At 32.9% G+C, this 19493-nt stretch overlaps 1 protein-coding gene across 2 annotated transcripts; it reads right to left on the reverse strand.

The window, feature by feature from the left end:
- Window positions 1-4535: 4535 nt before the first annotated feature.
- MS3_00008466 (uncharacterized protein) lies at window positions 4536-19135 on the reverse strand (the record flags this gene model as incomplete). Of its 2 annotated transcripts, XM_051216802.1 has the most annotated exons (3): window positions 4536-5561; window positions 7976-8132; window positions 18712-19135. In XM_051216802.1, the coding sequence occupies 3 exons, from the start codon at window positions 18724-18726 to the stop codon at window positions 5344-5346; spliced, it is 390 nt and encodes a 129-aa protein (XP_051065421.1). The 2 variants fall into 2 exon arrangements, with proteins under 2 accessions (XP_051065421.1, XP_012797719.1); XM_012942265.1 differs by lacking the exon at window positions 18712-19135 and having other exon boundaries at window positions 5344-5561; window positions 7976-8156.
- Between the last annotated feature and the right edge of the window lie 358 nt (window positions 19136-19493).

Here is a 19493-nt window from a genome sequence, read left to right on the forward strand (position 1 = left end):
TAAGTCCTAAATTATTTCAGCTGTTAGGGGGTCGAAACTGTGTATGAACTCAAAATGAAACACTACTGAATGCCCTGCTGAAATCGAAGGATATCACATCGACAGAAAGACCAAAAACTCCAATTTTTGTTTAATATCTCATAATGAGCTGAATAGTCAAGGTGAAACATCTATGACGTCCGTGTTAATCTGTAGTTAATGGATTGTGGTTCTATATGACGAAGCCAACTACCCCGAATAACTTTTTCACACTTTAACCGCTGTACTAGTTATAATAACAGGTCTGTAGCTGAGTACGAACTGTCTTTTCCCATCCTCTCATGTAGAGCTAACTACAGTATACTAGCAACCTCTTATGAGTTGAGTCTGGGAAAGCGACGCATGAAACTGTATTCCCTCCTGGTGCCTCAGAAAAAAATATCCGCAATATTTGACAGATATGATGAAAATAGTCTTTTCGTAGGAGAGATATAGATCCACAAAAATTCTAGTGAATATTTGTATTAAACTGTGGAACACTTTTCACTCTACCTTTTTGTGACTTTGAAATGACAGCACCTGTGGCTTTTAGAGAACAATAGTTAAATTTTATGGGTAAATCAGGGATCTATGTCACTGTGACTGTGGTGTGTGCTACTTATATTGATATAAGTAGTATAAGTCGCGAGTTAAAACGTAATATCTGGCAGCAGAAGATGAGGTGAAGATCAAGAAAGGAAGAGCGAGACCACAATGGAATTTGTAAGAAAACGCATGTACAATGGAATGGGAGACAATGGATTAGTGTTTGCAACGGAAACAGTCCAGTTGGATATGATGCCTTGATATTTTGCAAATTGACGATTGACTTTATGGTATTCAGATTTATTGAGATAGTCTGTAATTTTTGTGCTAAATACATTCGATTGTCCCCACCCGTGTTCTTGTTCACTACATGACTATTTTTGTAAACGAAAGCTAGAGTAAGTGAAGATTTTAACCCGAAATCGTTCATCCGTGAATAAGTACTTTGAGCGTGATAGAACCTGGTCGCTTTTCCAAGTTCTCGGTTTCACATTGCCAAATGTATCTAGTTATTCAGAGAAGTCAATTCAGCGAAGCTGTAGAATCGTCGTCTACTTCGATACTAGTATATTTATCTTTGGTGCTATAATAATAGACATAATTCCAAAACTTTGGATTTGTCCTGATGTAGACTACCTGATCTACAAGATCTTACATCGAGGTTACATCATTGTCTATATTGACTCGTCCTATCGTGAAAATTAGCAAAATGACGTCTAGAACTCCTGAAAAACACAATCGGACTAGGAGGAGAGTAATATATCAAGTACAAAAGGCAAGAAGTTACATTGAGTGACCATCGCCTCGTTCACCGTTAATAACTCCTATGCATTTTAAATTTTGAATGTAAATTTTCTCAGTTATCTTGTGTTTAGCTCTGAGTATTGTGTGGCTTGAAGAAATACCACTACAGAATCATCTCAGCTATTGTATTTATACATGATAATTAGAGGTATTAAAATTCGATCTGCTGAATGGCTATTTCCAGCTTCCACTCGATTAGTTAGTAATGGACCAGTATTCAAGTCAGGAATATGTCAATGGGTATAAACAAAGATTTAACATTTTTAATTGCATCATTATGCACGAAGTTATCATCATTTCATACGAACAGTGCAATGTGCTTATCTATGCTGATTTTAGAATGAAAAACGTTTCATAAGATTACAGTATAACTGTTGCCTAGTTTTGGAGAATCAGTTTATCCTCCTAGTATCCAATTTTCGTGCTACATTTTAGCTGTAAGTTTACTACAAACTACTCAACCGGATACCTTATATCGTTATAAAATCTTCTTGAGAGTTATACAGATTAATCGAGGCAAACAAAATCTTGAATGTACATCTGATTTCTTATCAAGCATAAAGTTACTCTAAAGCTCTGACTCTAATGTTATTTTTCCCGTTATTTACCTTACTGTGAGTATACAAATAATCCCTTTTGTTGGGTAAGCTTGACGCGCTCGTTAGTAAATAAGTGATGACCGTATATATCACTGGCCAATTTCTCCAATTGAGCTTACTTTAGTGATCAGATTGACTGCCTACCTAACGGCTGAAATACCAATATTCGGTTTGAACAGAAAACTAACGAAATGACGTTTATTCCATTAGTCCAAACTACGTTCTTTGGTATACCATATGAAGCGATTTTAAATGGCTCGTATTAAGTTGCATCAAAATACACACCTTGTGCTCAATTTAAACGGTTCTAATTTAAGAAAGAAAACAAATTATATCAAAAGTACAAAATACCTAGAACGGTACAGCCTGTGCTACACAATCAAATGTTTCTCTAACACAAATTAGAGTTAACTGCCTGAGAATCAATAAAAGTACTTCAATGGTCCGTCAACATACAACAGTAAAATTAAGTAGTAAAAGGTGTATTTTTAACAAAGGCCAAATGATGAAAGCCCAGACAATGAAGACTGAGGAACATAAAGTGTGAGTTACAGAGACCGGAATAAAGGTTAGAATACAAGACAGGGAAAAGGAACAAGTAGATAACAATACTGATAAATAAAATTGTTTGGAGGAGTTTTCAATGAGTTCTTTACGTTACAACCTACACAAGAACCTTCTGTTTTCCAGGTGTTAGGTTTGGCGAAGTACAACTTACAAATTGTATGAAGTTACCAAACGATCAAAACTATGGATGAGCGCTCATCAGTATTTTCTTTAAAAACTTTGTTTTTCAACCACAAAACCATATGTTTAGTGCGGAATATGCGTCCTCACTACTGCTCAGTGGACTTCACTGTACAAAAGGGACTTATTCACTGTAAGTTAAATAACTCTATCAATAAAGCTGAAATACTGATACCTTGGAGAACGAATTATTCAAATTGGGATTCGTTCATTTGACACTTACAGCTACACAGTGACTAAACAAGACTCCACTGTGTGACAAAGCTGAAGTAAAACTAGGTGGGGTATAGTGTTGGTGTATTATAAACATAGTAGCAGGCTTTCCAGTGTTTTAACCTGCCATTGATAACATGTGTTGGTGTCATAATTATGACTCGCTATCAAGCTGCTTACTTGTCAGTGCTCGTTTAACAAATTTTTATGGTCGCTTTAGGTGTTTGTCGAATACCTTGAGTTACATGTGATCGGTAGATAAAACAAAGGATAATTAATTTTACATGGAGAATTTTTTTGTCTATGTAAATAATCATGCTAATTCTATTCCAGTCAATAGTTAAACAACCATCTTATCGTGAAAAAGAACCGTGGATTAGATTATTAAACATACAAAAATAAACAATACAGAAACGTTTTACTCCAAAATATGAAATTTTAGAACTCACATGAGTTCAAAACTCGTGTTTAAATCAATAAAACCACAAATCAACAAACCAAAATAACTATTTATAGAACTTCTTAAACATCATTTTCTTTCCTGTGTTATTTTATAAATCAATTATCTAGTCTAGAGTGGCTTTTTTTAGAACCTCGCTGTGCTTCAAATCCTTCTAATACTGGTATCTAGATTATATTGGCGACCATATTTAATTTGATTTATTGTAATACGCTCTAAGAAATAGTCAAGAGTTATTAATAATCAGCTTGTAGGCAACATATTTATTTTTGCGACTTGTGTTTACAATATAATCAATATCAAAGCTGCCTTCAAAGATAATTCGCTTTCCATAAGAGCTGTAATCTTAATGATTGCTGCTTACTTTTATGGGTTTGAGATAGTATTACAAATCAAAAGCAACGCAACCAAACGGTGACAAGATACAACCATAGAGAATAAAGAATTTATAATTTGAAGTCAATCACAGATTTAAACGAATAGTAGTGAACCATTTAGCCTGTGCAATAATTGACTTAGTTTGCATATCACTGGTGTATATAACCGATGTCAATGATTGAGGTCCACTCAAGTTGGATGGGATTATGTGACCTTCTACCTTACATCAAAGTCACATCTGGAAGTCAAAATCTAACCTGGACAACACGCTACTGACATCCAGGAGTTTTTACTACTTCGAGGACTGTATAGAACAAACGTAACCGTACTAAAGAAACGTATTGTGAGAAAAGACTATGGAAGTATATAATAGAGCCGCAGCCCTATCGGCAGTTTTATGAAGTCCCACTGACCGATCCACGTAGGTTACCTCTGACAATTCTCGGTAAACTGTTTGACATTCAGTGGTCTCCTGATGAGTGTTTTGACAAGGGCTCACTGACAATTTATTCACCACTCTTCCACATCAATTTATGATATTTTATTTCAATTCTCAGTTGTAAATAAAATGTCATTACTTCTCAAGAATATTAAGGTATTATAAAAAGAAAGACGTGGAGTGAATTTACGGTCAACCATGATCTGATCAACTGTTTCAATATAGTATGTACTCAAAAACCCAAGTAGGACTCAATATGTGACATTTCGGTTTCATGATAATTATTATATCTCTAAACTTTTAAACAAAACATAACAATTATTCAATGATCGCTGATTTTTATTGATTTTATGACTTTCATTATTAAAAACCCACCACTTAACTAAATAAATGAATCTTATCGATTACTGAATACATAGTAATTGGAATCAATAAATTGTTTACAGAATCCAGACAATTACCTTGTTATAGGTATTAATGCTAAGATTGAAATTGATAGTTTCAAATAAATTGAGCATTGGGTAGAAAGTTAATTATAAATAAATTTATTGTGATATTCTAATAAGTAGAAAAAAACTGAAGTTTTGATGTTTCGTAACTTAATGTAAGTCACTTCTTCAGAATAAACAAATAAATAATCGAAACAAATTAATACAAGTTTAAATAACACAAAGGAACTTGTGTTAATTTATTTCGGTTACTTACTTATTTATTCTGAAGAAGTGACCGACATTAAGTTGCGAAACATCAAAAATTCAATTTTTTCTACTCATTAAGACATAACAATAAATATATTTATTATTTAGCTTGTTAATGTTTTACTATTTAAGTTAGTACGTAATTAGTTGAATAACTTTCATCGATGAAATACAACTGTGTTTGTAAACGTTTAACTAATTAACTTGAGCATAAATTAAGATAAATGACAGTTGGTTAGCGTAGCATGGATGTATTATTAACTTCTTGATAAAAGTTATAGTAGATCCACACTAATATACAGACATGATTAGGTTCATACAAAATAAGAAATTGCACTACAAAATAAGGGTGTTTTACATAATAACAGTATTGAGTAATCAGTTAATCAAAGATTATGTGATGTTTACTCATAGTAAAAAAAATCACATCGAATTCTGCATCTAGTCACAATTTCTTGGTGCTGCGTTATAAGGTATTGATGTAAAACTTCGAACAGATCTAATTGATTCGCCTTCTTCTTCTGGTTGATCCACTGGTTTGACATTTTTATATTGTCTTTTTCTTGAGCATGCTTTACAAATCGCACCTATAATCCATATAATACAAATTAAGCTCAACAGTGAGAAGATCACCGCTAACAATAAAGTAACCCAACTAACTGTGGATAATAGAAAAATAGAAAAACAAAACAAATTTAAAATTTAAATACCACTGTATAGTATAATATATTGATTATGATGGCTCAACTTTTTTCACGACAAACTGGTTAAAAATGTTTCTTGAGATTGATTTCATTTGTAAATTATACTTATCACAAGCCTGAAAGTCTTAGGTTTGATTCTTAGCGTACTACTAAAGAGTCACATACAATGACATAACAGCTATACAGTGCTCCCTGGTTTTTAATGATATAATAAATATTATTCCTAGAAAAGTTCTATGTTTCCTCGTTATTGATATACAAGAGTGTGTTTGATCAGTCTTTGTTAGTATACGCGATTGTTCAGAGGATCCTATAATGTGTTCTATTAGTAGTTCAAAACTTATCATACAATTGTCAAAAAACGGTCAATTTTGATAGTAAACTTATATTACAGCGATAAAAAAAATAGTTTTTTTTATCGAAAGACTATTTTTAAAAGCTAATTTATCCACTTTCTTTCAATAATGTCACCGTTTAAACACAGAACACGGTGTGAATTCCAAAGAATAGACATCGTTTAAAACCTTTGACAGTTTGAAGAAATAGCAATCAAACGTTTAAAACCAGATCTTTGTATACAAAAAGAAACAGTAATAAATCTTTCTTTGCCCTGGTAACATTCACCCCACCCCCTTTTATTTTATTTATTTTTATTACGTCATTTCAACTCTTTCTGAATTTTTGTAATTACATCACTCATAACTGACCAATTTCAATTCATATCTCTCTTTATTAACATTAATCTATTTTCAGTTACTTCATTACATAATCGTCTAATGTGTTTTAATTCCATGATTTCTAATCACTGTTTCAATTTTTCTGGAACCTTCCCTCCCAAACTCTATATATTCGAAACAAAAATTTTATGACCTCATTAACTAACGAAATCTTTACCACATTATGTTACATATATTCATCCTTCATCGCCCTCTGTTGTATAAGTATGTCAATATCTATAATAACGTTGAATTTCAAATATTTTAGGTTGTAAGCAGCTGATGAGAACCTAACGAAATAAAATGAATTCATATTATTCTGCACCAATCTTTGTTCTTACTCTCTTTAAAGTTTGAAGAAAACTGAAAATCTGTCGAACATAGAGATAAGTATGTTTTTTCTACACCTTTCAATGCACCATATAGACAGAGAGTTCTTGATTTTATATGTTAGATAGCTTTTTAGTTTTTGAAGTAGATTTACCTCATTCACTATCTTCCTATTAACTATAAAAGTTTCTTCTTATTTGAAATCCATCAGATGGATGTACCTGCAACATTAAAGAGTTAATGGACACTCTGGGATTCAAACGCCCTATTTTTTGCTTCCAACTCAGACGCTTTATCCATCTAGCTAGTAAGTTCAGTAGGTCAATGGCATCTGTAATGGGCTTGAATATTAACACTAAATTGTGTCAGGTGCATATAACTGACGAGTTACAAATGGGACAAAACGCACATCTTGGATTTCAGTTTTAACCATACTCTATATATTCTATAAATTATTGTGAAACAATCGCTATATTGATCTGATCCGCTTAGGATGCACATAGGCCAACTAAGGCTGATTTAATTTCCGTCAACATATCAACTACAAGATAATCCAAACCATTGCAAATTAAATTAGGAACATTGTATAATTATATAATACTAGAATGTATTAACATTTAATCAAACAAGGCTGTTTTTGCATTATTTGGACAAGATGGCTATCAAACAATTCTTAAAACATTAAGAATCCTCTAAAGTACACTTTAACTTAAAATGTTAAATAATGGAAACTTTAATAAAAGTGTACTTTACTAACAAAACAATCGGATTTAAGACAACAACTACTGGATTCTTGTACGAAATTTAAAACGCGATAACAGAGAGTTTACAGCTTTTTAAAAGCTAAGATGAATCAACCAGTGTTTAGTCACTAAGACACTTATAGTTATTAAGATGAGAAGACTAAAAAATAGGGACCATATGTTACGGCTTTTTGAAGATAATTCAAATAAACTTAACATTTAAAATCAAAGTATTGACTTCATAAGTACGGATATATTTAGCTACATTCTTTCATTCTATTCCTGACTATTATTCCCAACCCTAGCCAGGAATTCTTACATTAACTTTAAATTCTAACCTGATCCTAATCCAAACATCAAACACAAAACCTTAATCTAAGATTCTAACCATTTTGGGGATTTTATACAATAAATTTTTAATTTATTTTACTTACATTTTAATTAGATAAAACTTTAATCTTATTCCATAATATCATTTAAAAACTCACAGAAAGCTGTTATTATGGTATAATTTTGCTAAAATTACTATTGAGGAGAATTACTTAACTGTGACTATGCATAAAAATACAAAATAACTTACAACGACAATCAAGTGGAATACTGGGATCACTATTTTCCGGAGCGAAAAATACATGACAAACACATGTAGCATTTCCAGCTATATTTTTTACACAATGTTGATGTGGACCACATGGAATATGACTACAGTCCGGTATAAATGGTTTAATATAAAACAGCTTTAAAAAAAGAGATAGAAACATTTTTTTAAATAGAGTAGATCAACTGAGATCAAAAGTTAATTTATCTAAACAAAAATAATTCTTAAAATGAAACAAATAAATGAGAATGACAATTTTTTTAGTTTAAGATGGATAGCGGCTAGCTGTGGAATACAGGATACGCGTTTCATCCTATTTGTGACTTGTCAGATGGATATACCTGCATCTCAGAGTTAATATTCACTCTGGAACTCGAAGCCAGTGCTGTTCGCATCGAACGTCATCGCGTTATCCATTTAGCTACTGAGTTCTTATAGCCACTTGACAGCTGACAAGTCCCAAATAGGACGAAATGCGTGTCTTGGATTCCACTGTTGGCCACTATCCATCTTTGCCTAGAATTTAGAATTTATGAAGATCTCTATATTTTCCTAATTGTAAACTTTCATTTAATTCCGAAATTATCTTTATACTTTTTTATCCTTAAAATTAATCATAAATCTGTTATTCAGACAATCGAGTTGTACTCAATGTTGTCAAGTCAATTAAGTTTATAGTATCCAAGACTTCTGATATATTTTTCTGTTGACTTGCAAATGATATTTTTCACATTAATAATGTGATTTTAACTAAAGAATAAATAAAAAGAAAACTGAGCCAGTATCCAGAGGTGTTAATGTCTAACTTCAACTAATCCACGATACTGTGCGACTGTCCAATATTGTCTTCAGTAAGTAACTGCCTCACAACAGAGACGGTTGAACTCGTGGATGCACATTACTCACAAGTCCCAAACTAGGATAAAACGGCCGTTCAGTGCTTCCAGGTTTTCAATAGTTGTCTAACACTTATCCATTCATGATATTCATCTAAACTCAACAATTTCTACAACCCTATACTGAAAAAGAACACTGTTAATTTTTACGATATTTCATTTCATTTTTTGGATAACCTGTTGATGTTCCGAGCGACAGGGACCAGGTTAGAGTCCTAATGTCAATATCAACGCGTCCCAGGTACATCCAGACAACAATTTTCAGTGAGACTATAATTTATGGACGAGTCAATCACGTATAATTTAACAGGTCTCGGATTTTCGACAATCTCAGTGTCAGTCTAACGTCGCTCAAAGGTCATCCATAAATTTTAGTCTCACCCGAGTTTCAAAAAGGATGTAATACGTATCATGTATTCCTTTGCTAGCCACCATCTACCCTTGCCCAAAAATGCTTCTGTTTGATAGCGATTTTGAGGTAATCCTCTTAGGGTGCACGTTTACCGAAACTGAATGACCAATTCCAGTCTTTAACTCAAACATTAGGAAAAATCAAATCCTAACAGATGACTTCTTACGTAAAGTTATTTTTATGTGAAACATGTTTATCTGAATGAAACACTAATGAAGGCACTTCTTCAATCAAATATACAATGCTTACGTATATCTAAGATTTTTCAACATAATAATAACCTTTGACGAAAGTGATAGAGGAAATAAGTTTGGTAGACTGAGGTGTTTAGCGTTCTCGATTATTTGGAAATATATATTCTAAGATTTGACTGATAAGTTAGTCCACAAATACCTTACAAGCACTATAAATATAGTAGAATCAGGAAATTTCACGTAAATTAAAATGTCAATGATTATAATAAAAACTTTATTTCAACGAAGAAGTACACAAAACCGAACACACCCTTAAGCATGCCTAACAAAGATGGACAATAAATCTCGCAAATAGTGTATGGTTCTACTTGCTTGGCAAAATGATAGTAGAAATTAAGAACGGATGTTGAGTATAGTTTTACACTTATTCAGATCTTGAACCCTAAACGTCCTAATCAAGTATATATTGCGATTTTTTTATTTTTGGCGCGTTTTGGTGTGGTAATTCATATATACATTTATTCACGTGAGATAAATCGTATTGTCTGTTTTCCCCCTTGTTATGATTTGATCTTAGAGATGGAAGAACTTCAAGTGATCCAGTTAAGTTTCATCAAATTAGTTCATTGAATCAGTTTATTATCAGTATTATCGATTCAAGAATTGTAGAACAAGTTCATATAAAAATAATCATTGAACATTAATGACCTTACTAATTTAAATAAAGACAAAGTGATTTAGGAATCAAGAAATCCTCAAAATAATGAGTTTGTGAAAATTGTTAAAACAAAATAGTGAAAATTGTGTATGTATATATGTTATAATTCAGTTTATATTGATATACACTGTGATGTATACTACTTATGTTGACAGACTTCCGCTTTGAGCCACATCAATTTGTATCTATAGACTTACTTGTATGGGGTAGGTTAAATTGGAAGCAAAAAGTGATCACTTTCTAAACACGTCTCAGAACACTATCCGGCTTGGTTTTGAAAAGGAGAATGTAAAACAATTACTAGTTCGATACAGGAGCATTTAATCAATTGTGGACACATCGTTCCAAATGATTCTTCTTTTAAATTAATCTACAGAGTCAGAAGTATTGGATTGAAGAAATGTCGAATCGATATTTTATACACTGTTGAGGCATTGGTAATCCACGAACTCAAACCCTAACTTTGAGTGTAGAAACGATTCGTCCAAGCTCTCATCCTTCGATGGTCCTAATTCCCTTTATTCGTATGTTTCGGGTCCCTATTTTCTTTAATTCTTCACTTTTATTTGAAGTCATTAAATTATCGTTTTGCAATTTTAATCTCTAATCAGTTATTATTATTACTACCCTTACATTAGTTTGCTCGATTATTATTCAGTCTTTTATTATGATTATAACCTTTATGTTTGTCATTTTTCATATCTTACCCATAAATTATATTCTTCCTTATCCCTTGATTATTGCATAACCTCATTTGATAATAAGAATTTCGAATGGATTTATCATACAATCTTTTCTATTCTCCTATAGACATATATTTTTTCATATATAACTATATATATATACGCAAGCACAACTGAAGTAAATGATTTTGTCGAAAAGAAAAAAACTTTTCTTCAATGAATTCTCGTTTTTCTTATATTATTATTACTATATAACAATTACTATAACAATACCAAGTGAATTTAAATTCACCCCATTGCACAAACAAGTGGCTATCAGGACTCAGTAGCTGAGTAGATAACACGATGGCGTTTGAAGCGATTGGTACTGGGTTCAAGTCTCAGAGTGAACATCAACTCTGAGATGCAGGTACATCCAACTGACGAGTCCCAAATAGGACGAAACGCGCGTCCCGCATTCCACTGCTAGCCATTATCCATCATTGTTTATCACTACTATTGTTATATCTTTTGTATTTCATAACAATTAGCATTATTCATTTCTTGATAATAAATAACTTTTTTTTAAATATTCACCATAAAATTATAGCATAGTAACTAACCAATCAAAATTGAGAAAACTATCTCCCAAAAAAATTTTTTTGGAATAACATTTAAAAATCGATTATTTTGATCTTTCATTATGTCAATTGAGTAATAGAACTATGTAATACTACTCAAACTTTTTAAAATGATTGATCGAAAAACAAAACAAAATTCTTTGTTTGTTTACTTAACGCATGATTCAAATGAATTCTCAGTGTAGTTTACTTTATTGATGATTAAAAAATGTAATAAATAAATCATTCTATTAATATGAATATGAAGATTAGGCATGATCGTTTCAAATTGATTGAGTATTGAATAGATGGTTATCATGTCTTAATGACATGATGTGACTTCGTGTAAACTACTTTATTTTTTTCCAGAATAAATATTTATTCGAAAGGGTTTTGTGAATAATATAGTAATTTTAATAGTTGAGATCATGAGTCAATTGAAGCTAGATTACCATGAGAAACCTGGAAACACTGGACGGCCGTTTCGTTTTAGTATGAGACTCCTAAGCAGTACGTATCTACGATCCCGCCTCGTGAGATTCGAACCCAGGACCTATCAGTCTCGCGTGCGAGTGCTTAAACACTAAACCACTGAGCAGGCCGACATCCAACGGTGTCAATGTCTAACTTCAACTAATCCACGAAGTTGAGCGACACATCCACCATTGCCTTCAGTGAGTTACTATCTAACAACAGACCCGGTTGAACTCCACTGGTCACTGCTTCTGACTAGAACTCCAGGATATATCTCTTGAAGCTAGTTACTAGTGAGCATATGCTGATTAGTATCAGAAGGGAATTTTGCGGATATTATAGTAATTTTAATAGTTGAAATCATGAGTCAATTGAAGCTAAACTATCATGGAAAATATGGATGCCGGCTTAGTGGTCTAAAGGTTAAGTGTTCGTATATGAGATTGATAAGTCCTGAGTTCGAATCTCGTGAGGATGGGTTGTGGATACACATTGATGAGGAGTTCCAAAATAGAATGAATCAGCCGTCCAGTACTTTCAGGTGTTCTGTGGTGATCTAGCTTCAATTGACTCATAATTTCAACTATTAAAATATTTATTCATTGAGATAATACGAACATACAAGTGTTGTTTTCATTTTATGCGTAATATATTGAATATTAAACAAGCTAGTGAAGTGGGAGTGTTAAAATAAATAATGGTGAAAGGTTACACAAGATCATCGATTGATTGAAGTTTGTGGGTTTGAAACCCGCGTGCGAGATCGTGGATATGCACTAGTGAGGAGTCCCATACTACGACAAAGATGGCCATCCAGTGCTTCCAGGTTTTCAATGGCGGTCTAGTTTAAATAGACTCATGAATTCAATCATTAAGATTTTGAGTTTTCAAAAATGGTTTTGTTATAAACTTGTCTCATTAACTACTTATATAACTCGTTTTTTTTAGTTAATGGTGAATTTTTAACAAAACTGTATATTGTTATGGTAGGTGTCTGGAAGAAAGTGGTCATATTCACACCCAGATTAATTACGTAATAATGTTTTGATCGAAAATTTGATTGGAAAATTGATGATAAATCTTGAATAACCAATAAGCTTCCTAAAATACTTAAACTTGAATAAGTTGCGTTAATTTTATTGAGAAATACTTTGATTTCTATAGACCTACTGATTATGGTACAAAATTTGATGGTCATATTAGGGATAATTCAACCTCATTCTTTTACAATACTCTTACCTTGACCAACAAGTTTTTCGTAGCATGATATTCTTCGTTTATTAATCTTTTAGAGAATAAATGATAACTCGATGTTTACAAATAGTAGGTGGAAAACCTTAGACCTAGAATTGGTACATGTTGACATAAATCTTGCCCCCAAATGCCCTGGTATGGCCGAGAGTGAAGTGGGCCCGTCCTCCCTCTCGAAATGCTCTCACAAGGCTACGCGTATACATCCTCTGCCAGGGAAGTCCTACTCACTGCCTTCTCTTGGCAGGGGTTTTGTTTAAGAAATTGAGAGGACGAAAAGCGAATGTCCGGCACTTTAACTGGATCCCAAACCAACGGTGCACATAGGGTCCAGTATCCTGCGAGGACAAATGGTGTATGAACCAACCGTTGGTCACCGGCTACCATGGGACTGCATCTCCTTACGATGCTCCATTGCCTTGTGGATCATACCTTCAGGTCAAAGGCCTGGGGTGTGGTCCCCTAAGAAGACCACCTGCTTCGGTCTGGGCACCCAGGCAGTATCACAGCCCTCACACAAATCGAATGATTTATGTGGTGAATATCTATTTAGTGCCTCCTTGTACCAATGTTTATGTGTTTAAATAAATAATAATAATAAAAACTATCTTTTGAAGACTAATGCTACTTAGTTGATTCAAACATTCACCACTCAGTGTCATATTCAGAGATATTTCTAATGAATTATAATGTGTGACAACTGACCAATGATACGAAAGAGGTATTTGTTATTATCAAAGTACGGTATTGTGGAGATTAAAGAATTTTCACGATTTTTAAATCATAAATTAATCATAGTTAGGCCATCATTAAAACCATGGAAATAAAACACAAGTGTTTCATCCTGGTATGAGACCTATTGGCAGCGAGCACCTATAAATCTGGAGCTAGGAATCAAACCCAAGATCTTCACTATCCAATCTTAACGCTTAAACTCTATACCACTAAGTCGGCGCCCAACGGTGTTATTGTCTAACTTTAATCAATTCATGATATTGTTCAATCATCTTCCAATGTTTATGATGGTTAACTGTCTCACATCAGATATGATTGAGCTCGATTTATCCCAGCTTCTTATTAGAACTTCAGAAATTTGACGTAGAAGATAGTCATTATTGACTAGTTAATATATTATCAATTTCGAGTTTCGTGGATATTATAGAATCATCATAAATTAGAAATCATAAATCGATCTATTTCATCATTTCTACTTTACCAATTTGCTTATTATTCAATGAACCATTCATTAAATGATTTATTTAAGTGTTAACTGTAAATAAAATCCATCGATCCATCTATTATGTGTAATCTACATGGAAAGAAGTAATCACGTGACGTATTACATATCGTCTTTTTGATTCTATAATGACTAGAACAGACTTTCTTTTAAATGATAATAAACCATTTTGTGTATTAGATACAGGTATTTCTACATGGCATAATAATTGCTCATTATTAAATTTTGCACAAAAAGATGAAAGTTTCCCTTGATTCTGATTGGTTCATTTAAATTAAATTAAGATATCACTTATTATTATCTGAAGGGGTTTTGTGGAGATTTTAGCAATTTCAATAGTTGAAATCATGAGCCATCTGAAAGCCAGATCACCATGGAAAACCTGGAAGCACTGAACAGCCGTTTCGTCCTGGTATAGGACTCCTCAGCAGTGCGCATACACGATCCTGACACGCGAGATTCGAACCCAGGACCTATCGGTCTCGTGTGCGAGTGCTTAAACACTAGACCTCTGAGCCGGCATCCAGTGGTGTTAATGTCCAACTTCAACTAATCCACGAAATTGAGCGACACTTCCACCACTGTCATCAGTGAGTTACTATGTCACAACAGACCCCTTGGTCTAGCTCCAATTGACTCATGATCTCAACTACTGAAATTCATACAATCTCAACAAAACCCCTTCTGATACTATTTTACTATCTGAGTTGATTATCGTTTGGTTGAAAATGTTTAATCAACCGTTTTCAAATGAGTTTTAGCAGAAGTTTAGAAAGTTGTTCTGCGTCATAAATATCACATATGTTTGTAATGAGTATGTTTTTTCCTCATCTCAACATCTACATGGATGACAATTACCCTACTGACTAAACATATTTGTTAATGTATTTTTAATTGAAATATTAATTGTTTTAGAATCTTATTGTTTAAAATTATCAATGAAATAATATCCCCTCCTCCCCCCAAAAAAACCATGGACATTTATTAGCCTCTTTCAGAGAAGCTCTATTTATTGACTTCATTTGACAAGGGTGATAATATAAAGTAAAATAAATAAAGTGGATCTTCGATAAACATACAGGTTCCACTCAATAAATTTGGAAAATTTTGATTTTAAACTAATGGTTAATATGGGTTCCTAAATCCTAAAGGAACAAATAAGGGCGAACCTACTGTGACCCTCGACTACCATGAAACTCTATGTCCTTAAGTTACCTAATCATTGTGAGTCAGACCAAGATGTAAAGGGTTAGAAAGATGATTATCATAAAGCACAAACCTATTCTCTTTTGGTACCCGGGTGGTACAACAGTCCTTCTATAACTGAAAATAGAGAATCAAAGCCAGTAGATGAGATAGTTGAGACGAACTTTCGCTCCCCTTCTTACAAAGCAGTTTTTTCAATCACAAACGACCATATATACATCTGTATCACAGAAAAATTCTCTAGGTCGTTTAAAAGCTTCTGCAAAATTAATGTATCATAATGTTGCTATTTCTCATTTGTTTCCGGTACGTCAAAAAATATTGTGGTTCTTTTATTGATAAAGATATTTTTTCCGTGAAACTTAATACTAAATGTATTATATTTGTGAAGGTGATGTACCTAGACTGTCTAACTAATCCCTATTGGACATTTACAAGTATTGTAGTAAACGAGAACGCAGATGAGGACAACCGACTATATTTGGCACAACATTACAGAGTTACTTGGTAAAGTATAAAAACCATACTTCAATACTTCATCTTGCAAAATGAAGTCATTATAAAATTCTACCAATTATGTAATTTTCTTGTCTTATCAGCTGCCCATTTTGTTACAGATTTCAGTAAGATTTTTGAGCGAAACATTCAAAATTGAAATTAGAACTGAAATAATTGATGTTTATACCGACTGATCGCTGAGCAGTAATTATTAATGTTACATTTGTTGCAGTGTGGTTTAACTGATCGACAGAATTAAACAAAAATGATATTCATTACCACTCAATGTTCAACCAGTTATAAATATCTCAGTCATGTGCTAATATTAAAAAGATATGTAACAAATACATTTGACACCCCCCACCCTAATAGTTCAGTGGTAAGGTCTCAGACAATAAAGCTGGATGCTTCGTGATCAGATCCACCAGAAAGCATCAGTTCTCTCAAGATAACTGGTACTCCATGCTAACAATTGTTGAATAGCACGCAACCTAGGTTCGAGGTTTCCCGTTGACTAAGTCCAACCATTTGATACAAATATATTGTATGTGGTCTCCAGACAATTAAACTAGTGGCCACATTCTAACTTAATTCGTAAAATTCTCCCAACGCTAAGGATTAGAAAAACATGACATTGGTCACTAATCAGATTGTTGATTAATGAATAGTGGATTATTTAAAAAAATTATCTGTTTGAATAAAACTGATTTAATGTTATATATATAGGGAGAGGTTTGAGTTTTACCTTTGTTGATACTAAGACTGGTATTTATTTAGTTTCTATTGGCACATATACAGTCTGAGCAGGCTACCCCCGATACAAATATATTAGTAGCTATCTAGACTCAACAGCTCAATGAATAATGCGTTATAAATTGAAACGAAATGTAAACGGAGTACACTCATTATGACATTAAATAAAAATGATTAGTTCAGCGAAGAGTTCTCTTTTCGGCGAATTCATTTTCAAAGTTGTACAATCGCAAATATGTATACTTATTTTACAGGATAATAATGATTATAATAATACTGATAGTAAACTCCTGTTAGAAAAGGTGACAGTGAGGCAAAAAACAGACAAAGGTATTAAAACGCCTGAAACACAAATAATTACAGTAGAAAAGAAAACATTATTCATGAACATCAACTTTAAGGGTGACGGAGACACATACATCTTAAAGAGTAGAATTTCTGATTCTTTAAAAAGAACATTCTTCACAGCAACATTACGATTAGTATTTCCCAGCTGATCATTGTTCACCAATAATCTTAATGATAAATTATCGTATCTGACCAACTCAATGTGCATTTACCAATTTACCTGATCATGTGGAGCTAGGTATATAGGTCGTTAGATGCGTACTTTATTCAAAAGAAATCAAGAACATTATTCGGCGTGGCTAAAAAGAGGAGGAAACGGCTCAGTAAGAAGTTCAATAACCAAACATCTTGTGAACACAGGTCATTCAATCAAGACTAACTCTGTGTTCAAAGTCATCTACAAGATAAGTAGAAGTTGAATCTTCTTTACATTGCCGAAGCAATAGCCATATATCTGGAAAAACCAGAATTGTGTGTGCAAAAGAGATTGGTACAAACTCTTCTTCTACCATGGTCTTAGTGTCTTACAATTTTTTTCTTCTTTTCTTCCTTTCTTCATACTCCTCTTCCTTTACAGCCATCTACTTCACTTTTCATCTTACCCTTAATTCTTGTACCTCTAATTGGTTTATTTCTGTTTCTACGATCCTGCTGATTACATTCAATTTCAACATTTTATCTTATCATGCTGAGCCATCCTTCCCCAATGATAATTTCCCTATCTATCTTTTGATGAATACTTAGGCCATTAACAATCAAGCGATTATTAAAATTTCCTTGTTTAGGAAATTTTTTTAATACCTTTGTTTATTTAACCTCACTGTCACCTTTCCTAACAGAAGTTTATTATCGGTATTACTATAATTACTATCATTCTGTAAAATAAGTATATATATTTGCGATTGTACAATTTTGAAAATGAATTCGCCGAAAAGAGAACTCTTCGCTGGACTATATCTGGTTTTAATTGTGCACATCAATGACAAAACACGCATCCTGAATTCCACTGCTAACTACAATCCAAATGTATTGATTTCTACTAAGTAAGATATATATATATATATATATATATATATATATATATATATTTATTTATTTAAGGAGCTGTAGGTGGATAGGATATACATTGCAGTAATCATCGAAATGAATCATCAGGTAAGCGCTAATTTGGAATCCTGAAAGGAAAAAGAAAAGAGGAAGACCAAGGAACATATTGCGTCGGGAATTGAACACAGAGACCACAAGAATCAATCGCAACTGTAAACAACTAGAAAGGATTATCTAGGACAGAGTTCGATGGAGAATGCTAGCGGGAGGACTATGTTCCTCAACGAGGGGTAACAGGTATAAGTAAGTAAGCAAGTAAGTAAGTATGTATGTAAGGTGATGTATGTATATAAATTGTATTTGATAAAATAAAACTCAATATATTTCTTTAATGATACTTACTAGTAATTGCTTCATCTTTCAAGGAAATTTCTTGACAAATTCACAACAGAGTATTTTATATTCAAAGCTTAAATTAATTTGATAATTCTTATTTAATTTATCCTGTTAACAGATGAATTTGATCAGGTTCGGTTTTTTAGATTATTATTATTGTTAGTTGAATTGCCTATCAATCTGACTGACATATCTTCATATGCATATGTATTTAAATGTGTGTACATATTTGTGTATGTCATTAATTACATGTTCATTTTACTTAAATATCACGTTACATAAATCACTAAATATGTATCTCTGTTTTTGCAAACGGTAAAGTACTTGGATAATTAGAACTGTGAACTCAAAGTAAATCTTTTAGATTGTGATTTATAAGAGACGGTCAGTTTAGGATAATAAACTGATATAAGCAAATGATGGATGGTGGCTAGCAGTGGAATTGAGAACACGCGTTTCGTCCTATTTGGAACCCGTCAGTTGAACGTACCTGAATCTTAGAGTTGATATTCACTATAGGACTCGAACCCAGTATTATTCGCTGACAAGTCCCAAATAGGACGAAATGCGTGTCCTGGATTCCACTGCTAGCTATAATCCATCTTTGCTTATAAAGGTTGTGACTTAAGGCAATATCGAGGCAGTCCGCACAGTATGAACATATTCCATTAAGAGACTGGTCAATTGCAGTCCTAAATAACAATGGGAAGATACAAGTAAACAATACCAAGTGAATTTAACAAACTGATAGCTTTATACTGACTTCATCATATAGTTTATTCAGCAAA

The sequence above is a fragment of the Schistosoma haematobium genome, chromosome 6 (assembly GCF_000699445.3).
Source record: "Schistosoma haematobium chromosome 6, whole genome shotgun sequence".
In the NCBI taxonomy this organism is placed as follows: domain Eukaryota; kingdom Metazoa; phylum Platyhelminthes; class Trematoda; order Strigeidida; family Schistosomatidae; genus Schistosoma; species Schistosoma haematobium.